At 50.0% G+C, this 17,522-nt stretch overlaps 1 protein-coding gene across 2 annotated transcripts in view; it reads left to right on the top strand.

Moving 5' to 3' along the window:
- MED14 (mediator complex subunit 14) overlaps positions 1-17,522 on the top strand; it is a 941,548-nt gene that overhangs the window by 566,952 nt on the left and 357,074 nt on the right. For both annotated transcript variants that reach the window (XM_078658290.1, XM_078658289.1), the window contains exon 20: positions 5,056-5,208. In XM_078658290.1, coding sequence (XP_078514416.1) covers positions 5,056-5,208 — 153 coding nt within the window. The remainder of the gene's footprint in view (positions 1-5,055; positions 5,209-17,522) is intronic.

Genomic DNA, 17,522 nt, shown 5'->3' with positions numbered 1-17,522 from the left:
TTCATTCAGTAATTCATGCTGCTTTGAATCGTCTTAAATGTGTCAAACAGGAAGTGCGTTGCACTTGGCGCATGTGAGCCTGGCTTGCCCTTACCGTGGCGTGTGCTGGAAAGCTTGTGCAGCTGCGATTCGATTCAGTTCTATAGGAAGCGTTGCGTGCTGGTTTCCTTTTTTGTCTGTTGGAGTGCTAAAGGTCATATTTTTTAATACGTGGATGGGCGTTTTGTTTTTAATATATGCAATCAGGGCAGTTGGTCTCCAAATTGTCGCTTTAGTTTTGATGCGCCTTGGATGTCTTTGTGTGGACTTCACATGTCCCCTGACTTTCGGATTTTTTCCTCAATAGCTACAGAAATTGCAAATTGTTTTCGACCAAGACCCTTTCGCCAACTGCTTGATTGCTCTCAACGTGATAAAATGTCTTGCTCAATCACACCCTGTTGTTGTCAGGATTTTAAGAGGAAAAACGATGTTCTTTGATTACTTCCCATCTCTATGTTGAAGTACAGGGACATTTCTCCTCTGCAGCCGCGCACCTGGGTTCAGTCACCATTTTCGTACTCTAACATTTATAGTGCGGACACTTATACAGCCCAGGATGGTGGTAATGCTTACAAGACTCCACACCGACACCCCTTAAAGGCACCTTACGTGCTGCAACATGTCTCATCTAGGGACTAGGGCAGAACCCCCCCCCCATACTGATGGAACTACATGAACTCGCCTTGCCAGCCCACACAATGTTCAAAACCAGCTGCATCATTTATAAAATCATCACGACTATCGCCCGTTAACTCGTGGAAAAGCTCACCATCTCTGGTGGCTCTCGGTACACCCGTAGCTAGGCCACTATACCTCTCTCACTTTCCTTCACTTCCCTCTCATTCTCTCCTCTCTCCTCTCTCCCCCTCTCCCCTCTCTCTCCTCTCTCCCTCTCTTTACCGTCCCCCTGCTCTCCTTTTTCTCCCTCTCCCCATCTCCCCCTCTGCCTGCTCTCCTCTCTCTCTCCCTCCCCTCTCTCTCCCCTCTGTCCTTCGCTCTCGTCCTCCCCCTCTCTTCTTTCTCTCCCTCTACCCTCTCTCCCTTTCCCTCTTTCCCTTTCCCTCACTTCCCTCTCCCCCTCTCTCCCCCTCTCTCCCCCTCTCTCTCTCCTCTCTCTCCCCTCTCTCTCCTCTCTCTCCCCTCTCTCTCCTCTCTCCCCTCTCTCTTCTCTCTCTCTCCTCTCTCTCTCCTCTCTCTCTCCTCTCTCCTCCTCTCTTCCTCTCTTTACCCTCTCTTTACCCTCTCCTTTTTCTCCCTCTCCCCATCTCCCACTCAGCACCACCACAGCATCACTCGGCACCACCACAGCATCACTCGGCAGCACAACAGCACCACAGAACCACCACAGCACCACCACAGCACCACCACAGCACCACTCAGCACCACCACAGAACCACTCAGCACCACCACAGCACCACTCAGCACCACCACAGCATCACTCGGCAACACCACAGCATCACTCGGCAACACCACAGCATCACTCGGCACCACCCCAGCATCACTCAGCACCACTCACCATCACCACATCATCACTCCGCATCACCCCAGCATCACTCAGCACCACCACACCACCACTCAGCATCACCACATCATCACTCAGCGCTACCCCAGCATCACTCAGCACCACCACGTTATCACTCAGCGCCACCCCAGCATCACTCAGTGCCACCCCAGCATCCCTCAGCGCAACCACAGCATCCCTCAGCGCAACCACAGCATCCCTCAGCGCAACCACAGCATCCCTCAGCGCAACCACAGCATCACTCAGCGCAACCACAGCATCACTCAGCGCAACCACAGCATCACTCAGCGCAACCACAGCATCACTCAGCGCAACCACAGCATCACTCAGCGCAACCACAGCATCACTCAGCGCAACCACAGCATCACTCAGCGCAACAACAGCACCACTCAGCACCACCACAGCTTCACTGGTTCAAATATGTTCTTTCAATTTTTCAAGCTGTTTTCAAGCTTTCACGCTTTATTACAAATCACAAAAAGATGTTAATATTTCACTTCTGTTCTATGATTTTCGTCACAATAAAAAACACTGAACATAATCTTCACAAAAGTTATTTACAAACATTTATGCTATTATTAATTATTTAAAAAAGTTAAAAGCATTGTTATTTGTAATATCAATACATCTAAGTCACGTAAATATAAAACATGTTGTATTACAAATGCTATAGGTGTCACATTTGCGAAAGTTATAACTATTGCCATTGTAAATGATGAAGCTATTAATTTAACTATTTGAAAAAATAACACATAAATAAAAAAACATTTATAAGACCAATAGCTCAAACTTTCCTAATGCGAGCCCTATTGCATTTCCAATGCTTGTTCCGTGGAAGTGGCCCGTTTCCACAACGCTGCACTGTGCGTCCGAGGGACCAGAGAGTCTGCAGCCAAACGCCCTCACCAGATCTGACACCAGAACACCTCCTGGTACCGGAAACACACAAATCACCAGGTCCCGAGCCAGGTGGAATACAAAGAAATAGGAATAAACAAAGTTTTAGGACTTTCCATCATTAACACACTATCTAAGTCGCTCTCTATGTGCGCAGGTGCTAACGCGTCTTTAGCCCTTGAGCCCACGCAGGGAGCCCCCATAGTAGAGCTGCCACCACCTTAGTGCCACAGGAGGGCACACCCGACATGCTAGTGTTTGGACCCACTGGGGGTCCTGCGCTGTAAGGTTGAATTTTCCATGAAAAAGTCCCAGCTCTATCGCCCATCAAACTAACCAGGATCAGAAAACCTTCCTATAAGGGAAACTATAATTATGTGATTTTTTCCCCCAGCGTTTTCCACATAATTATGAATTTGGCGCATGGGCTATACAATCCATAATCTGCTGCATAATTTACAGATTTTGGGGAAAAAATGTTTTTAACTCAAACAAGTTACTTAAAATTTTTTTTAAAACAGCAACCCATGTTGCTTTGCAGTGGAAAGCCCTTCACAAAAGTGGATTGGTCATCTTTCAGTAGTTTATTGGTACTGAGGTGAGATCTTTGCTAAAACACTGATAAAAATAGTGAAAATGACAACATTTTAAAGTCATTCTATCACAAAATGTGCTGTATTATGCCACCTAATTTACCTCTTCTTGCCGAATAATTTAGTCACCACGGCCGCTTAATTTGGTCATCTCCTGCTGCTTACTTCCAGTGGCGCTGCCAATAAACTAGACCCCACTCCTAAACATGGTTCCCTATGTTCATTCTTTTATAGTCCCGTTTGTATTTTAAATGTGTTTTTCATGTGTTCTCGAAGGCGGGCGCACTGAAGTTGCTTCAAAGTGGGAAAAGCACTGTAAATATGATCTAAGAAATATGTGTTTTTTCTTTTATGATGCAATGCATGATGAAAAGGCTGCGTCTTTGCACCATATGAGCGGCTTTGGTGTATTCCTGAAAATTCTGCATCGAGCTGTCGCCCTGAATACTTGTGAACTCCCAAAGGTCCCTCGAATTCTCTTCTTGAATTTTTCTCAGATAATAAGTCCTTAAAATGACTTTGTATTTAATTCAAAAGGCTTGAAAGCCATCTACTGGGCCTGTGAATAGCAGAGGCAATTTGGTCCTTTTAAAGCTAAGCAGTGTTTGTTTCCCTCCTCTCTCTCCCCCAGTTAATCTTTGATTGAGAGTCCTTATAAATCACAAAAAATATACACAAACGCTTCATATGCAATCAGTGGGATTAGCAATGCTGACACACGACAGCCCGTGCACGTATTGGTACAGCATGGGCTGCGGCAGCGCACACTGCCCTACCACGGGGTCCCTCCAGTCCTGCCCTGAAGTGAACTAGCTATCTCATGCTCCATTCCCATTCAAGTCCTGGCCTCTCTTCTGAAACCACAGTGGCACAAGCCAAAGTGTGTAAAATCCGGTGAGGGCATAATACAAGCGTTTGCAATGCAATAGGTCTCGCATTTACACAAGTTTAAGCTATTGGTATTGTAAATGACAATGCATTTTATTTATGTTTTAAAAACCAAAATATAAATAAAAGGCATGGCCATTTACAATGCCAATAGCTCAAACTCGCGTAAATGCGAGACCTATTGCATTGCAAATGCTTGTTCACTTGTTTATCGGTTAAAACAGGTCTGAAAACATGAATTTTCATCAGACACACCAAATGTATGATGGTAACATGCAAATTACATTTTACTTTAAACCGGCTGAACTATGTTGCCTCTTATTGGCATGGTTTCTTTACAAAAATGTTCTGCCACTGGCCAATGATATTCCAATATTTATGAAAAAGTAAAAAAAAACTTGTGACCAGAGATCATGGGTTTACAAGTAAGTAACTTTTTAAAATGTCATCTTCGGAACCATATTGTTTTTGCATGTTAATCAGTTGTCTCCTCTCCTTTGCCACTTGCAAGATGTAGAAGATGCAGCTCTAAAAATTAGAAGTTAAAATCGGGTTAAAAGAAGGAACTCCGATTGAGTACAGCTACATGGAAACTGCCAGTTATGTTAAGTCTGAAATTCATTGTTGGATTTTTTGTGAGATGTTCATGGCTATAGAATACTAGTGCCCTCTCAGGTCTAATGAGATTTTAGCTAAGTGATTCAGGCTATTAGGCATTCGCCATGTCCCACATTGTAGGATATTTTATTTATGATACTGGTTTATTCTATGCTTTCTGCTTCATTTATCTAACTGTCTGATTTAATGTAGTTATGATGTGTGCTAAATTAGCTTTACCTCATGCCTAACATGCAGCACTGTATGTGAGGCATATTGTTATAATTTTTAAATGTTCTCCCTCACATTGCTAATAAGCTGTTTTTATGTCAGTGCTGTCATTTGTAACGTTAAAAGTCAGACATTGCATTCTGTTTGCATAACTGTCTGTTTCTAAATTAACTTGTATACTGAATGTTATTGCACTCGTTTTTCCTTCTTTGAAAACCCATTACCGTGTTGACTTATTTAGTTACATTCAGTTAAAATATTAATATTTTCATTTTCTCGTTGCAGATAAGCATTCAGTGGAATTCAGTGTACCACAAATTCTTAATTTCCTTGGGAACTGTCGGCCCGAACTCTGGTTGCAGTAACTGCCACAACATTATACTTCACCAGCTTCAGGAGATGTTCAATAAAACACCAAATGTGGTACAGCTGTTGCAGGTTGTGAATTTAAATTCCATCAGCGTTTGCAAGTTAAATGTATTATTAAAAGTCTTAAGTATGCATACAGTAAATAGTTTCAAGCAAATACACATCTTTTAAGCAAATTCCTGAAACAAATATTAATTCTACTACATGCAATCCTTTTTGCGTAATGAGCCAATTAAACTAGGTATCTATGAAACTGCTTGAGGTGTTCTAAAGAACAAAGATAAAAGGTGTGAGTTGTGTAAGAAAAAGAAAAGTTGTTTAGAAGATGCCTAAGGTTAAACAACTCTGTTTTATAACTTTATCGAAGCACACGAAGGCTTGTTTCTAATCGGAGTATGAAAGAGATCTAAGCGCTACTGTGGTGCGGGGACTTAAGTTAATGGTATTGCAACCGTAACTGCTTAAATAAGACAACAGATTAGCCGTACCTCAACTTCTAACAACAAGAGAAATTAGCACTGATCTAATATGTCTGATATGAACAAACCCAAAAATATTTTATCTACTGTAACTCTGTTGCTTTGGTAGCCTCCTTATAGGAAAGCCATTTAAATGCCTTTATATTTGAAGGCATTTAAAGGAATATACTATCTGACTAAGTCATAGTTTTTTTTCTTTTATCATCGGAGGAACATCTTGTAATACAATCACATTTTGTATCCTATTACTCTAGCAGACACACACACTGATGTTTTTTGTTATTATTTAGTAAAAAGAGAACAATTATAATCGACCAACGGGACACATTATTATATAGAAAGTTTTCAGGTTTACAGCACGGAGAAAAGTCCCCATAGAATCCATTCCTTGTACACCCCCTCCCCTTTTTCGTCACCATTATGCACCCAACTCTAAATCTAAAATTGTATTGATACCCTTGTTGGAAACTAATCTGGAGATGTGTGGTAAGCATAAGGACTAAAATGAGAAGATGGAATAAACCAGCTTAACCTGCCACCAAATCCTTTGTGGTTTTTACTTTTGTCAACTAATACATGTAAAAGTAGTACGAAGCTCAAACCAGTAATCCTAAGCATCTTTTATTTAGGCTTTAATATATGTATCTGAAAGAGACACGTTAGTATTAGATTCCTTACCTTAGAATATCCCCAAGCGTCAGACTGGATCCGGAAATTTTTGCGTAGCAGTACCCTTGCGCTACGGTAGGCGTCGTCTGCGGCTCCGCGTCCGTCGTGGGCGCCGTGATGACGTCGTCGAAGTACTTAGACGCCGCCTCCGCGTGCTGATGTCAGTTCTTCTTTTTTCCGCGCTAGCAAGCGCAGATCTGGAAAAAGCAGTAACCCTAGTCATTTTTTGACTTACTTTTTGATTGCTTTTCGAAGTCTCTCGACTCCGAACGGTGCCGTAGGGATGCCCGGCTTCAAGCACTGTGACGATTGCGACCGTCTGATGTCGGTCACGGATCCTCACCGCGTGTGTTTGTCTTGTTAAGGCGTCGACCACGACGACAAGGCCTGCTCCGACTGCCGGGCCCTCTCCTCGAAAGCCAGGCGGGAGCGGTCCCGTAGGCGACTCGAACTCTGGCAGTCGGTCCCGCGCCGTGAGAGGTCCCGATCCCATGGGAGGTCGAGGGATAGGTCGCGGGCTCGGAGCCACCACAGCTCCGAGAGTAGGCCGCACTCCTCCGGGTCGAAGTCGTCGTCAGGTAAGAGGCACAAGAAGTCCAAGAGGCGTCATCGCTCTGCGGACTCCCCGCGATGCGGCCGGGGTTCGGGTGACACCGCCCACGCGGCTCCGTCGGAGTCGCGGGTGCCGCGTTCAGCCCCACACCCTCCGGTCCCTGGGCTCAAAACGAGACGCCGGAGGAAATCGAGCGCTTCCTCATGGCCATGAGGAAACTCTCTCCTCCGACGGGCTCCGCGACGCCTCAGGGCCCAGCGGACCCGTCTGGGGGCCCTAGCGGGTCGGCGGCTCCGGCCCCGACGCCGTCGGGTGCTTCGACGCCGACGCCTTCGGGCTCGGCGCCGCAGGCCCCCATTATCCCGCCGGCGCCTTCAGGCCCGGCGCCGAGGGGTCCAGTGGTTCCGACGACGCCAGCGCCTTCGGGCCCGGCGCCGCAGTACGCCGCTGGTCCTCCTTCGGGATCTGGTTCGTCGCCGGTGGATCTGACGACCTCCCCGGCGTCGGACCCTCCGGTGTCGCCTCTTCTATGAACAGGCCCCATTGATTGAGAACCCTGAGTTTCAGGAGATGGGTGATGAAGGGGATTGGGAGGGGTCGAGGACCCTCTGACCCGAGAGTGTCAGTCTTATGAGGACTGGGCAGGAGACTTTGGGGAGGCCAGTGGCCTGGACACCTCTCCAGACACTGGTTTTGTCTCCCCTCCTACCGTGGCTTCGGAGGAGGGGGCAACCTACAGTGTGGTGTTGATGAGGGCTGCCAAGGCCTTGAGCCCCCCGTCACGGCCGTGAGGACTAATCTCCTCACTGAGGTCCTTAAACCGCAGTCAAGCTCGGCCGAGCCTCTGCTGCCCTTTAATGAGGCCTTGACCGACGTTCTTCTGGGCACTTGGTCCAAGCCCGCTACGGGTTCGCCCGTAGATAGGAACGTGGCCAGACGCCACCGCCCAGCCCCGGGCGACCCATGTTTCCTGTCCTCCCACCCTATCCCCGAGAGCCTGGTCATCCAGGCCTCCAATTCCCAGACCGCATTCCCATCGGCCCCGCCGGACAGGGAATCCAAGAGGTATGACCAGTATGGGAAGGAGATCTTATCATCCCTTAGTCTAGGCCTGCGGTCTTCCAACACCGCCTGCCTCTTGGAACGTTACACCCACTCTGTGTGGGATAAGGTCGCGGAAGTGCTGCCAGAGTGTCCGTTGGAGGTATGGGCCAAACTCTTGTGGAGGGTCGGGATGCAGCAAAGTATTCCATCGGGTGTGGGCTGGATACCACCGACTCGCTAGGTAGAGCGATGGCAACGACGGTGGCGGTCAGACGCCACGCCTGGCTGATGTCCGCCAACTTCTCGGCAGATGTCCAGAGCACGCTCATGGACATGCCGTTCGATGGCCGTCGCCTCTTTGGCGACAAGGCAGACCATGCGCTTGAGCGCTTTAAGGACTCCAGGGCTACGGCCAAGTCCTTGGGCCTCTCGGGACAGCGCCAGCAATCGGCTGCCTTTCACTCCTTTCGTGGCCACGGAAGGGGTGCGCCCACACGCGCCGCCAGCCACGCTCCGCAGGGCAAAACCCAATGCGGTGGCGACCGTGGGAACCGCCGTCCGGGCGGTCGGGGGCAGCGGCGAGGTCAGTCCACACCTTCCCCCGCAGCATCCACCTCAAAACCCTCCTAGTCCGTGCTTTCAGGCCCATGTGACGCCAGTGGGAGGCAGGGTTCGCCATCACCACCTCCACTGGCGCACTGTCACGTCGGACAGGTGGGTGCTGCAAATCGTCCGAAGGGGCTACTCCCTCCCCTTCGAGGCGACTCCTCCAGCCATGCCACCGCAGAAACACCGTGTGTCGGGGGATCATTTGCGACTTCTGCAGGAGGACGTTATGGCCCTCTTGGCCAAGGGGGCCATCGAGGGCGTTCCTGGGCCAGAAGTAGGGTGTGGTTGCTACTCCCACTACTTTCTGGTACCCAAGAAGGGCAAAGGGGGCCTACGCCCTATCTTGGCCCTAAGGAACGTCAACGGCTTCCTCCGGAAGGAGAAGTTCAAGATGCTGACACTGGCTCAGGTCATGGCTGCCCTGGACCCAGGAGACTGGATGGTAGCGTTGGACTTGCAGGACGCTTACTTTCATATCCCCGTCCTGCCTGCCCACCGGCGCTACCTGCGGTTCATGGTTGGTCACGAGCACTTTCAATTTACCGTGCTCCCCTTCGGCCTTACCAGCGCCCCACGGGTGTTCACAAAGGTGATGGCGGTGGTCGCAGCTCATCTGCGCAGGTTAGGGGTTTCAGTCTTCCCCTACCTCGACGACTGGTTGTTGAAGGCGGGCTCGCCCCAGACAGTCGTCAGCCACCTCCAGACGACGGCAGACCTCCTGCACCAGCTGGGGTTCTCCATCAATGTGCCGAAGTCACACCTGTGCCCCTCTCAGAAGCTCCTCTTCATCGGAGCGGTTCTGGACTCGGCGCGGTTTCGGGTTTATCCGCCCGAACAGCGGGTCCGGGATATTCAGGCTCTGATTCCCATCTTTCAGCCGTTATCCCGGGTTTTGGTCAGGTTGACGCTGCGGCTTCTGGGCTGATGGCCTCCTGCATCCTACTGGTGCATCACGCCAGGTGGCGGATGCGGGCTCTGCAGTGGGACCTGAAGTTTCAGTGGGCCCAGCATCAGGGCAACCTATCCGACCACGTCCTGATCTCGGAGGGCACTGCGAGACAGCTGCAGTGGTGGCTTACGGACCGCGATTGGGTCAACGGCAGATCCCTCTCCCTTCCCCAACCGGAGCACGTAGTTGTGACGGACGCGTCCCTCCAGGGCTGGGGAGGCCAGGTGGGAGAGGCGGAGATCAGAGGCCTCTGGTCTCCGGCGGAGACCCGGCTCCACATCAACCTGTTGGAGCTCAGGGCGATTCGTCTGGCACTGAAGGCATTCCTCCCCTCTGTCCGGGGGAGTGTAGTGCAGGTGTTCACGGACAACACCACCGCCATGTGGTACTGCAACAAACAAGGCGGGGTGGGGTCGTGGATCCTTTGTCAAGAGGCTCTTCGCCTTTGGCTGGAACGCCAGGGCGTGACCCTGGTGGCTCAACACCTGGCAGGTTCTCTGAACGCCAGGGCGGACGAGCTCAGCCGTCGGTGCATGATGGATCACGAATGGCGTCTGAACTCGGAGGCGCAAGGCCTCTTTCAGCGATGGGGAGAGCCTTGGTTAGATCTATTCGCCACCGAAGAGAACGCGCAATGTCATCAGTTCTGCGCGTTGGAATTTCCAAGGCGGCACTCGCTCGGAGACACTTTTCGTCGCGAGTGGAGTTGCGGTCTGTTGTACGCCTTTCCGCCTATACCACTTCTGCCCAGAGTGCTGAAGAAGATCAAGCGCGACCGGGCCCAAGTCATCCTTGTGGCTCCGGACTGGGCGAGAAGGTACTGGTATCCAGAGCTACTCAGTATGTCAGTCGATCCCCCGGTTCGTCTGCCTCTTCAGGAGGACCTTCTGTCGCAGCAGCAGGGGACGGTCCTCCACCCGAACCTGTCCAGTCTCCACCTCCATGCTTGGAGATTGAGCGGCGACAGTTGAGGCCATTTGACTTGCCTCCTGAAGTTTGTAACATCATTCTGGCAGCCAGGCGTCCCTCCACAAAGTCGCTATACGCCTGCAGATGGAACAGATTTGTGGCATGGTGCACAGCAAAGGCTGTGGATCACCTCAATGCCCCTCTTTCTGAGGTCCTTCTCTTCCTTCTTTCTCTTGCCCAGCAGGGCTCTGCTCTGGGCACTATCAAGGGCTACCTTTTTGCCCTTTCAGCCTTTCTCAGGCTGCCTGATCAACCTTCTTTGTTCAAGTCCCTTATTGTTAATAGATTTCGTAAGGGCATCACACACACGTTTCCTCCTGTTCCGTTTGTGATGCCGCACTGGGACTTGAACCTGGTTCTTACATTTCTGATGTGCGCTCCCTTTGAGCCACTTCACAACTGTCCTCTTCGCCTTCTGACTTTGAAGACTGCTTTCCTGGTTGCCATCACCTCTGCCAGGAGAGTGAGTGAGCTCCAGGCTCTTTCTTGTACTCCACCTTTCCTTTCTGTCCATCCGGACAAAGTGGTGCTGCGTACCAAACCTTCTTTCCTGCCCAAGGTTGTCACGGCCTTCCACATCGGGCAGTCTATCACCTTGCCAACCTTCTTCCCGCCACCGCACCCCTCTAAAGAGGAAGAGCGGCTCCACCGTCTGGACCCAAAACTTGCGCTCTCATTCTACTTGGATCGCACACGCCAGTTCCGGGTGGATGACCAACTCTTTGTTGGTTACGTGGGCGCGAAGAAGGGGAAAGCGGTGCACAAGAGGACCATCTCCCGGTGGATCATCTTGTGTATCCAGGCATGCTACTCCTTGGCTAGAAAGGAGCCCCCTGTTGGATTACGGGCTCATTCCACCCGAGCCACGGCGACTACAACTGCCCTGGGCCGGGGTGTGCCCTTACAGGATATCTGTCAGGCAGCTACGTGGGCATCGCTGCACACGTTTGCACGACACTACTGCCTGGACAGCCAAGTCCGGAGGGATGGCTTCTTTGGCCGTTCCGTCCTCCAGGACTTTCTGGTGTGATTATTGGTCCGCAGACCCACCACCGGGGTTGGTATTGCTGGGGTATCTATTCTAAGGTAAGGAATCTAATACTAACGTGTCTCTTTCAGAAGCACAAGTTACTACTTGTGTAACGATATATCTGTAAGAGACATTAGTTAGTATTAGATTCCTTACCGACCCGCCCATCCTCCCCGTTCTGCGAACCAATATCTAGGGTTAGGGTTGTCCCCTTTCAGGGCCCTAGTTTCAATGGCACCAGTGTTGGTTTTTAACATTACTCTGCGTTTCTGGCGCGGAAAAGCTGTGTCTAAGAACTGACTTCAGCACGCGGAGGCGGCGTCTAAGTACTCCGACGACGTCATCACGGCGCCGACGACGGACGCGGAGCCGCAGACGACGCCTACCGACGCGCAAGGGTACTGCTACGCAAAAATTTCCGGAACCAGTCTGACGCCTGGGGATATTCTAAGGTAAGGAATCTAATACTAACTAATGTCTCTTACAGATATATCGTTACACAAGTAGTAACTTGTGCATTTTTTCTTAAGTCCTCCGAAATAGAACCTTTTACTCATGTCATCAAGACCCCATAGTAAAATGATAGCATGGTAATTCTGCTTAGGCCCATTCCTATACATTTGATAACAAATCCACAAAGATGGGACATCTGGGTTATTTCCATGTCATGACATTATCCTTTTTGCTGCCTTATTAGGAAGTTTGTTTTTCACTAATGTCAAGAAAACAAGACTCAGTTTTTGCGCAGAATAACAAGGGACCGTCAGTCATTTTCTGTTAATTTATACATGCTTTCAACCAAAACGCACTAGCTACTTTGTAGCTCCCTTTCCATACGCTGTGAATGAAATGGGCTGTCTACTATGAACCCTTTCGACCCATCAGCGCCAAGATCGGGTGGGATGTGCACCCCAATACAATATTGACCTCTCATAGATTGTATTAATATTTGATAACACACTAACTGCTTATACTTCAAGCCTGTGTAAGCTGAGCATTTAATTGACCAGTATAATTCTAGTTGCATTTTCAATTAGTTATGAAATGTAGGTTCCTTTAATTATTTTGGAGGGGCATATTTTAGTAGGGGTCCATGGTTTTCAAGTGAGAGCTATAAAAGAAACTGCAATTGAAAGTACACGTTAATTCCTGCACCTGAAATGTTTCCAAAATGTATTACAATACTAAGACTTAGCATAAACACAGTTAACAGTTTGTGAGGACTTACAGAAATCTGAGATATCCACAAATTGTTTCTTACATGGTTGTACCACTGATATGTTATTACCTCTACAGATATGAAATCAGCACTTTGAAAATAAACTAGTTGTTTGTGATGGTCGCAGACAGCTTATGTAAAAAAGAAAATTGACAAAGCTCATTGTTTCTTAACCTAAAACTACACACATCTGCAAGCTTGGCGCATCTGAAGTCCTCAAGGTCACAGCTATCAAACCTACTACATATGTACACAGGCAACAGGTTATGTTGGGTTTCAAAATTAGTCGTATTGTACTGTAAGCGTATATCAACCAAAACACACCAGCAGGGTTGTGGATGCTTGCAATATTTTTTTTTGTGGGGGGAGGGGAGGTGTTTTCAGACACAAGGTGTTTTGTGACTCCTCCTTTGCCCACAATACCCCAAAACAAAGACTCCACCTTGGATTGTTTTTTGTCCACCAGCAGATTTGGACATTCCAGTTGCATCTCCAGGATCAAAATCATCTTCTCCGGTACCTTAGTCCCGACTAGTGTGATTCGTCTAGAATTTGGCCCCAGCAACGGAAAAACTGTACTGGATTGGTGACTGGGTAGGATTAGACTTCGAGACGCTTGACATGGCATCTTCATAGCGACTCTGGTTGTATTAAGAATGACTGTTGGGGAGGGTGTAATGGAGAAAACATGCTTGCACATTTGTTCTAAATGCAACATCAAATTTCCCTGGTCAGATAAAAATCGGGACTGTAACCTCTTCCTGTCTCCAGAACATGAGAAGTCGACCTGCTTGGTGTGTAAGTTGTTGAATTGCAAAAGGGCCATCCTTTAAAGACACGAACATCACTGGTCCCACCACAATATGCAATGTCGACATTTATCTGAGAGTTAAGCCCTATTAGGACCCAAGGGTCCCATGGGTGCTTAACAAGAAGAGGCTTTGGACCTTCAGGTATCCACTGTAGCTCAGAGGATTGTCCACTGACATTCCAAAGTTAAGGAGGAGAAACTCTCATTGTGCCAGAGCACAGGCTTCAGGAGAAAAAGCTGTCCTAGGGCGTCCATTACTCTATGCTCACTTTAGGGTCAACCTCCGGGATCTACCGCAAAAGCATCCTGTTAACTAATAGAGACTTCTAGCTGCAGATTCCTCACCTTTGAATTTCCCAGGCGCCAGGCTGGATCCGCAAACTTTAACAGAGCAATACCCCATGTGCACGACGTCGGGTGACTCCATACGGCTCCGTGTAACATTATCGGTGTCTGTTATGACGTCGCAGTGCCTATATAGGCGCCAACCAGGCACGGGCATGTCAGTTATTTTCTTTCCGTGCCAGTTAAGCGCCGAGCCGGGAAGAGCTACCCCTCTCCTGCTTTTTGGCAGGCTTTTTCTCGACTTTAATAGTAAATTTTGAGATACGTCCTCATGTGCGAGGGATGTCTGGTAAAAAGATTAGAAAGACAGGTTTTAAACCTTGCGGGACTTGTTCCCGCATGATGTCAGTCAGTTCGATCCCCACAGCATATGTCTGTGTTGTCTTGAAAGCGATCTCAATTCGAAGCCGTTTTCAGACTGTCGGGCGATGGCCCTGAAGACCTTGAGGGAGCGAGTGATGAAGTTGCTCGCGGCCCGGCAGTCAACACCATCAAGCGAGACTCCGAGGAGGTCACGGTTCCGTTCGAGGAAGATGAGGTCACGGGACCGCTCATGGAGCCCTAAGCCCTCTTACTCCCATTCAAGGTCATCTGGACACTTGGGGAAGAGGCACAAAAAGGAGAAGTCCAAGTGGACTTCATCTTCACCTCAGTTGGCGTCCATCGTCGAGAAAGGTAAGAAGCACCGACGCGCTAGGCACTGTTCGCCGGAGCCAGAGTCGACTCTGCGCCTCCCCCCCTCTTTCCGGGAGACGGAGCGACTCCCACTCAAATAAAAGATTTTAACGAGGCCATGCGCCGAGTATTTGAGCAGAATGACCCGCTAGTGAGCCTTCAGGCCCAGCCCGGTCGGATGGGGCCCCATTGGGCTCAAGGCCCACGGCTCCGGCCACAGCACCAGTGGGGACTCAGGTATCTGATTCCGTGTTGACGCCTGTCATGTCAGCGCAACCTACCCCGGTGTCGAATCTAAAGTCGTGCCTTTGACGTCGCCGATGCCCGTCGTTGGCGCAAGCCCCTTCCTTATCCCAGACGAGACGGAGGCGGAACGGCGTTGAGCGACGCCGATTCCGACATCGACAGATCCCAGGGGTTCTATGTTGTCGCCTGAGCACTTTGTGGACATGCTGGGCTCAGGAGAGGAATGGGAGGAGTCTGGAGACCCACTAGAGAACCAGGATGTCTCTGAGGAGACAATTGACTGTTATGGGGAACTTGGGGAAGCCAGTGGTCTGGATACTTCCCCGGACACTGGCATGCTCTCTCCGCTTACAGTGGCTACAGAGGAGGGTGCGTCCTATGCTATGATGGTTAAGAGGGCAGCCGAGGTCCTTGGACTGGAGCTGCCCTCTGTGCAGGTCAGGACTAATCTCCTGACCGAAGTGCTTCAACCTGGGGTTTCCTCCTCTGAACCCATATTGATTTTTAATGAGGCACTTACGGACGTCCTTCTAGGAACATGGTCCAAGCCTAGCAAAGGGGCTCCTGTCAATAGGACGATTGCATGCCGCCATCGCCCAGCCCTGGGTAACCCAAAGTTCCTCGGACAACACCCCACCCCAGAAAGTTTGGTGGTGCAGGCCTCTACTTCCCAGGGCGCATTCCCCTCCGCACTGCCGGAGAGGGAATCCAAGAGCCTGGACTCATTTGGAAAGATGTTTTCTTCCTCCAGTCTGGCATTGCGGTCGGTGAATATTGCATGCTTTTTGGGCCTTTTTTCTGCCACTCTCTTTGGGAGACAGTTGCGCAGGTGCTGTCACAAGTCCCGAGGAGGCCCGGGCTGTGCTCTCACAAGCTGTCAAGGACGGGTAGAGATGCAACAAAATTCGCTATACGGTGTAGATTAGATACGACCGATTCACTGGGCAGGTCAATTTCAACGATGATGGCCTTGAGGCGCCAAGCCTGGCTCCGTACAACTGGCTTCTTGTGGGATGTCCAAGCCAGTTTGATGGACATGCCCTTTGATGGAACCCGCCTTTTTTGAGGAAAAGGCAGACTCAGCCCTGGTCAGGTTCAAGGACGCTCGAGCTACCGCCAGATCCTTGGGCCTCTCCTCCTCGTGGCCAGTCTTCCTTTTGTGGCAATGGAAGTGGTTTCCAGCCACATCAGCCCTATCCTAGCCACTGTCCCGCACAGACTACCCAAGCCGTTCTTGGACGTGGACGCGGTACATTCCGTCCTAGGAATGGAGGCCAGAAGTAGTCTACTACACTGCCCCCAGCAGCCACAGCCTCCAAGCACTCTTAGGCTGATTCACCAGGACAAAACTACTCCAATGGGTAGGAGAATTCATCATCCTCTCCCCCACTGGAGATCTATAACATCAGGCAAGTGGGTCTTGCAGATCTTCCAGCAGGGATATTCTCTTCCTTTCCTTTCCTCCTACTATTCTGCAGAGTCAGGAACACCTGGTAGAGGATCATTTAAAACTGCTCCAAGAGGAAGTTACAGCTCTTTTGGCCAAAGAAGCTATAAAAAGGCTCCCAGTTTCAGAAGTAGGCAGTAGTTGTTGTTCCCGCTATTTTCTGATTCCGAAGAAGAACAAGGGGCTACGGCCCATTTTGGATCTTCGGACCGTCAATCTCTTCCTCAAAAAGGAGAAATTCAAAATGCTCACTTTGGCTCAGGTCTTTTCTGCCCTAGACAATGAGGACTGGATGGTAGCGTTGGACCTGCAGGACCCGTATTTTCATATTCCCATCCTGCCGGGCCACAGGCGTTACCTGCGGTTCAAGGTGGGCCACTAGCGCTTTCAGTTTATTGTGCTCCCCTTCGGCCTTACCAGTGCCGCTATGGTGTTTACCAAGGTGATAGCGGTGGTTGCAGCTCAACTGCGCAGGTGAGGGGTGTCAGTCTTCCCCTACCTCGACGAGTGTCTGTTGAAGGCAGGCTCACCGCAGACAGTCATCTCCCACCTTCAGGGGTTCTCAATAAACGGGCCGAAGTCACACCTGACTCCTTCTCAGATGCTCCCTTTCATCAGAGCTGTTCTGGACACAGTGCAGTTTCGAGTTTATCCTCCCGAGCAGCGAGTCCAGGATATTCAGGCTATGATTCCGATATTTCAGCCTCTATCCTGGATTTCGGTGAGACTGACTCTGAGGCTGTTGGGCCTCATGGCCTCCTGCATCCTGTTGGTAAGACACACGAGATGGCGTATGTGGGCTCTGCAGTGGGACTTAAATTTCCAATGGGCCCAGCATCAGGGCGATCTCACTGACGTGGTTCAGATCTTTGATGGAACAGCGAAGGATCTGTAGTGGTGGTTAACGAACCGAGATTTGGTCACCGGCAGACGTCTCTCCCTTTCCCAACCAGATTTCACAATTGTGACGGATGCGTCACTTCTGGGATGAGGCGGCCACATGGGAGAGATGGAGATCAGGGGTCACTGGTCTCCGGCGGAGACAGGGCTCCACATAAACTTGTTGGAGCTCCGAGCGATTCACCTGGCATTGAAAGCATTTCTACCCTCTGTCAAGGGGAAGTTAGTGCAGGTGTTCACAGACAATACCACCGCCATGTGGTACATCAACAAGCATGGCGGGGTGGGGTCGTGGACCTTATGTCGGGAGGCTTTTCTTCTCTGGACATGGCTGGAACAGCAGTGCATAACCCTGATGGTTCAACACCTGGCAGGTTCTCTGAACTACAGGGTGGGCGATCTCAGTCGTCGATGCCTGCCCGATCATGAATGGCGTCA

This window comes from Lissotriton helveticus, chromosome 8, assembly GCF_964261635.1.
Source record: "Lissotriton helveticus chromosome 8, aLisHel1.1, whole genome shotgun sequence".
Lineage (NCBI taxonomy): Eukaryota > Metazoa > Chordata > Amphibia > Caudata > Salamandridae > Lissotriton > Lissotriton helveticus.
Note: the sequence above shows the minus strand (reverse complement) of the source record. Positions and strands in the feature narration are given on the sequence as shown.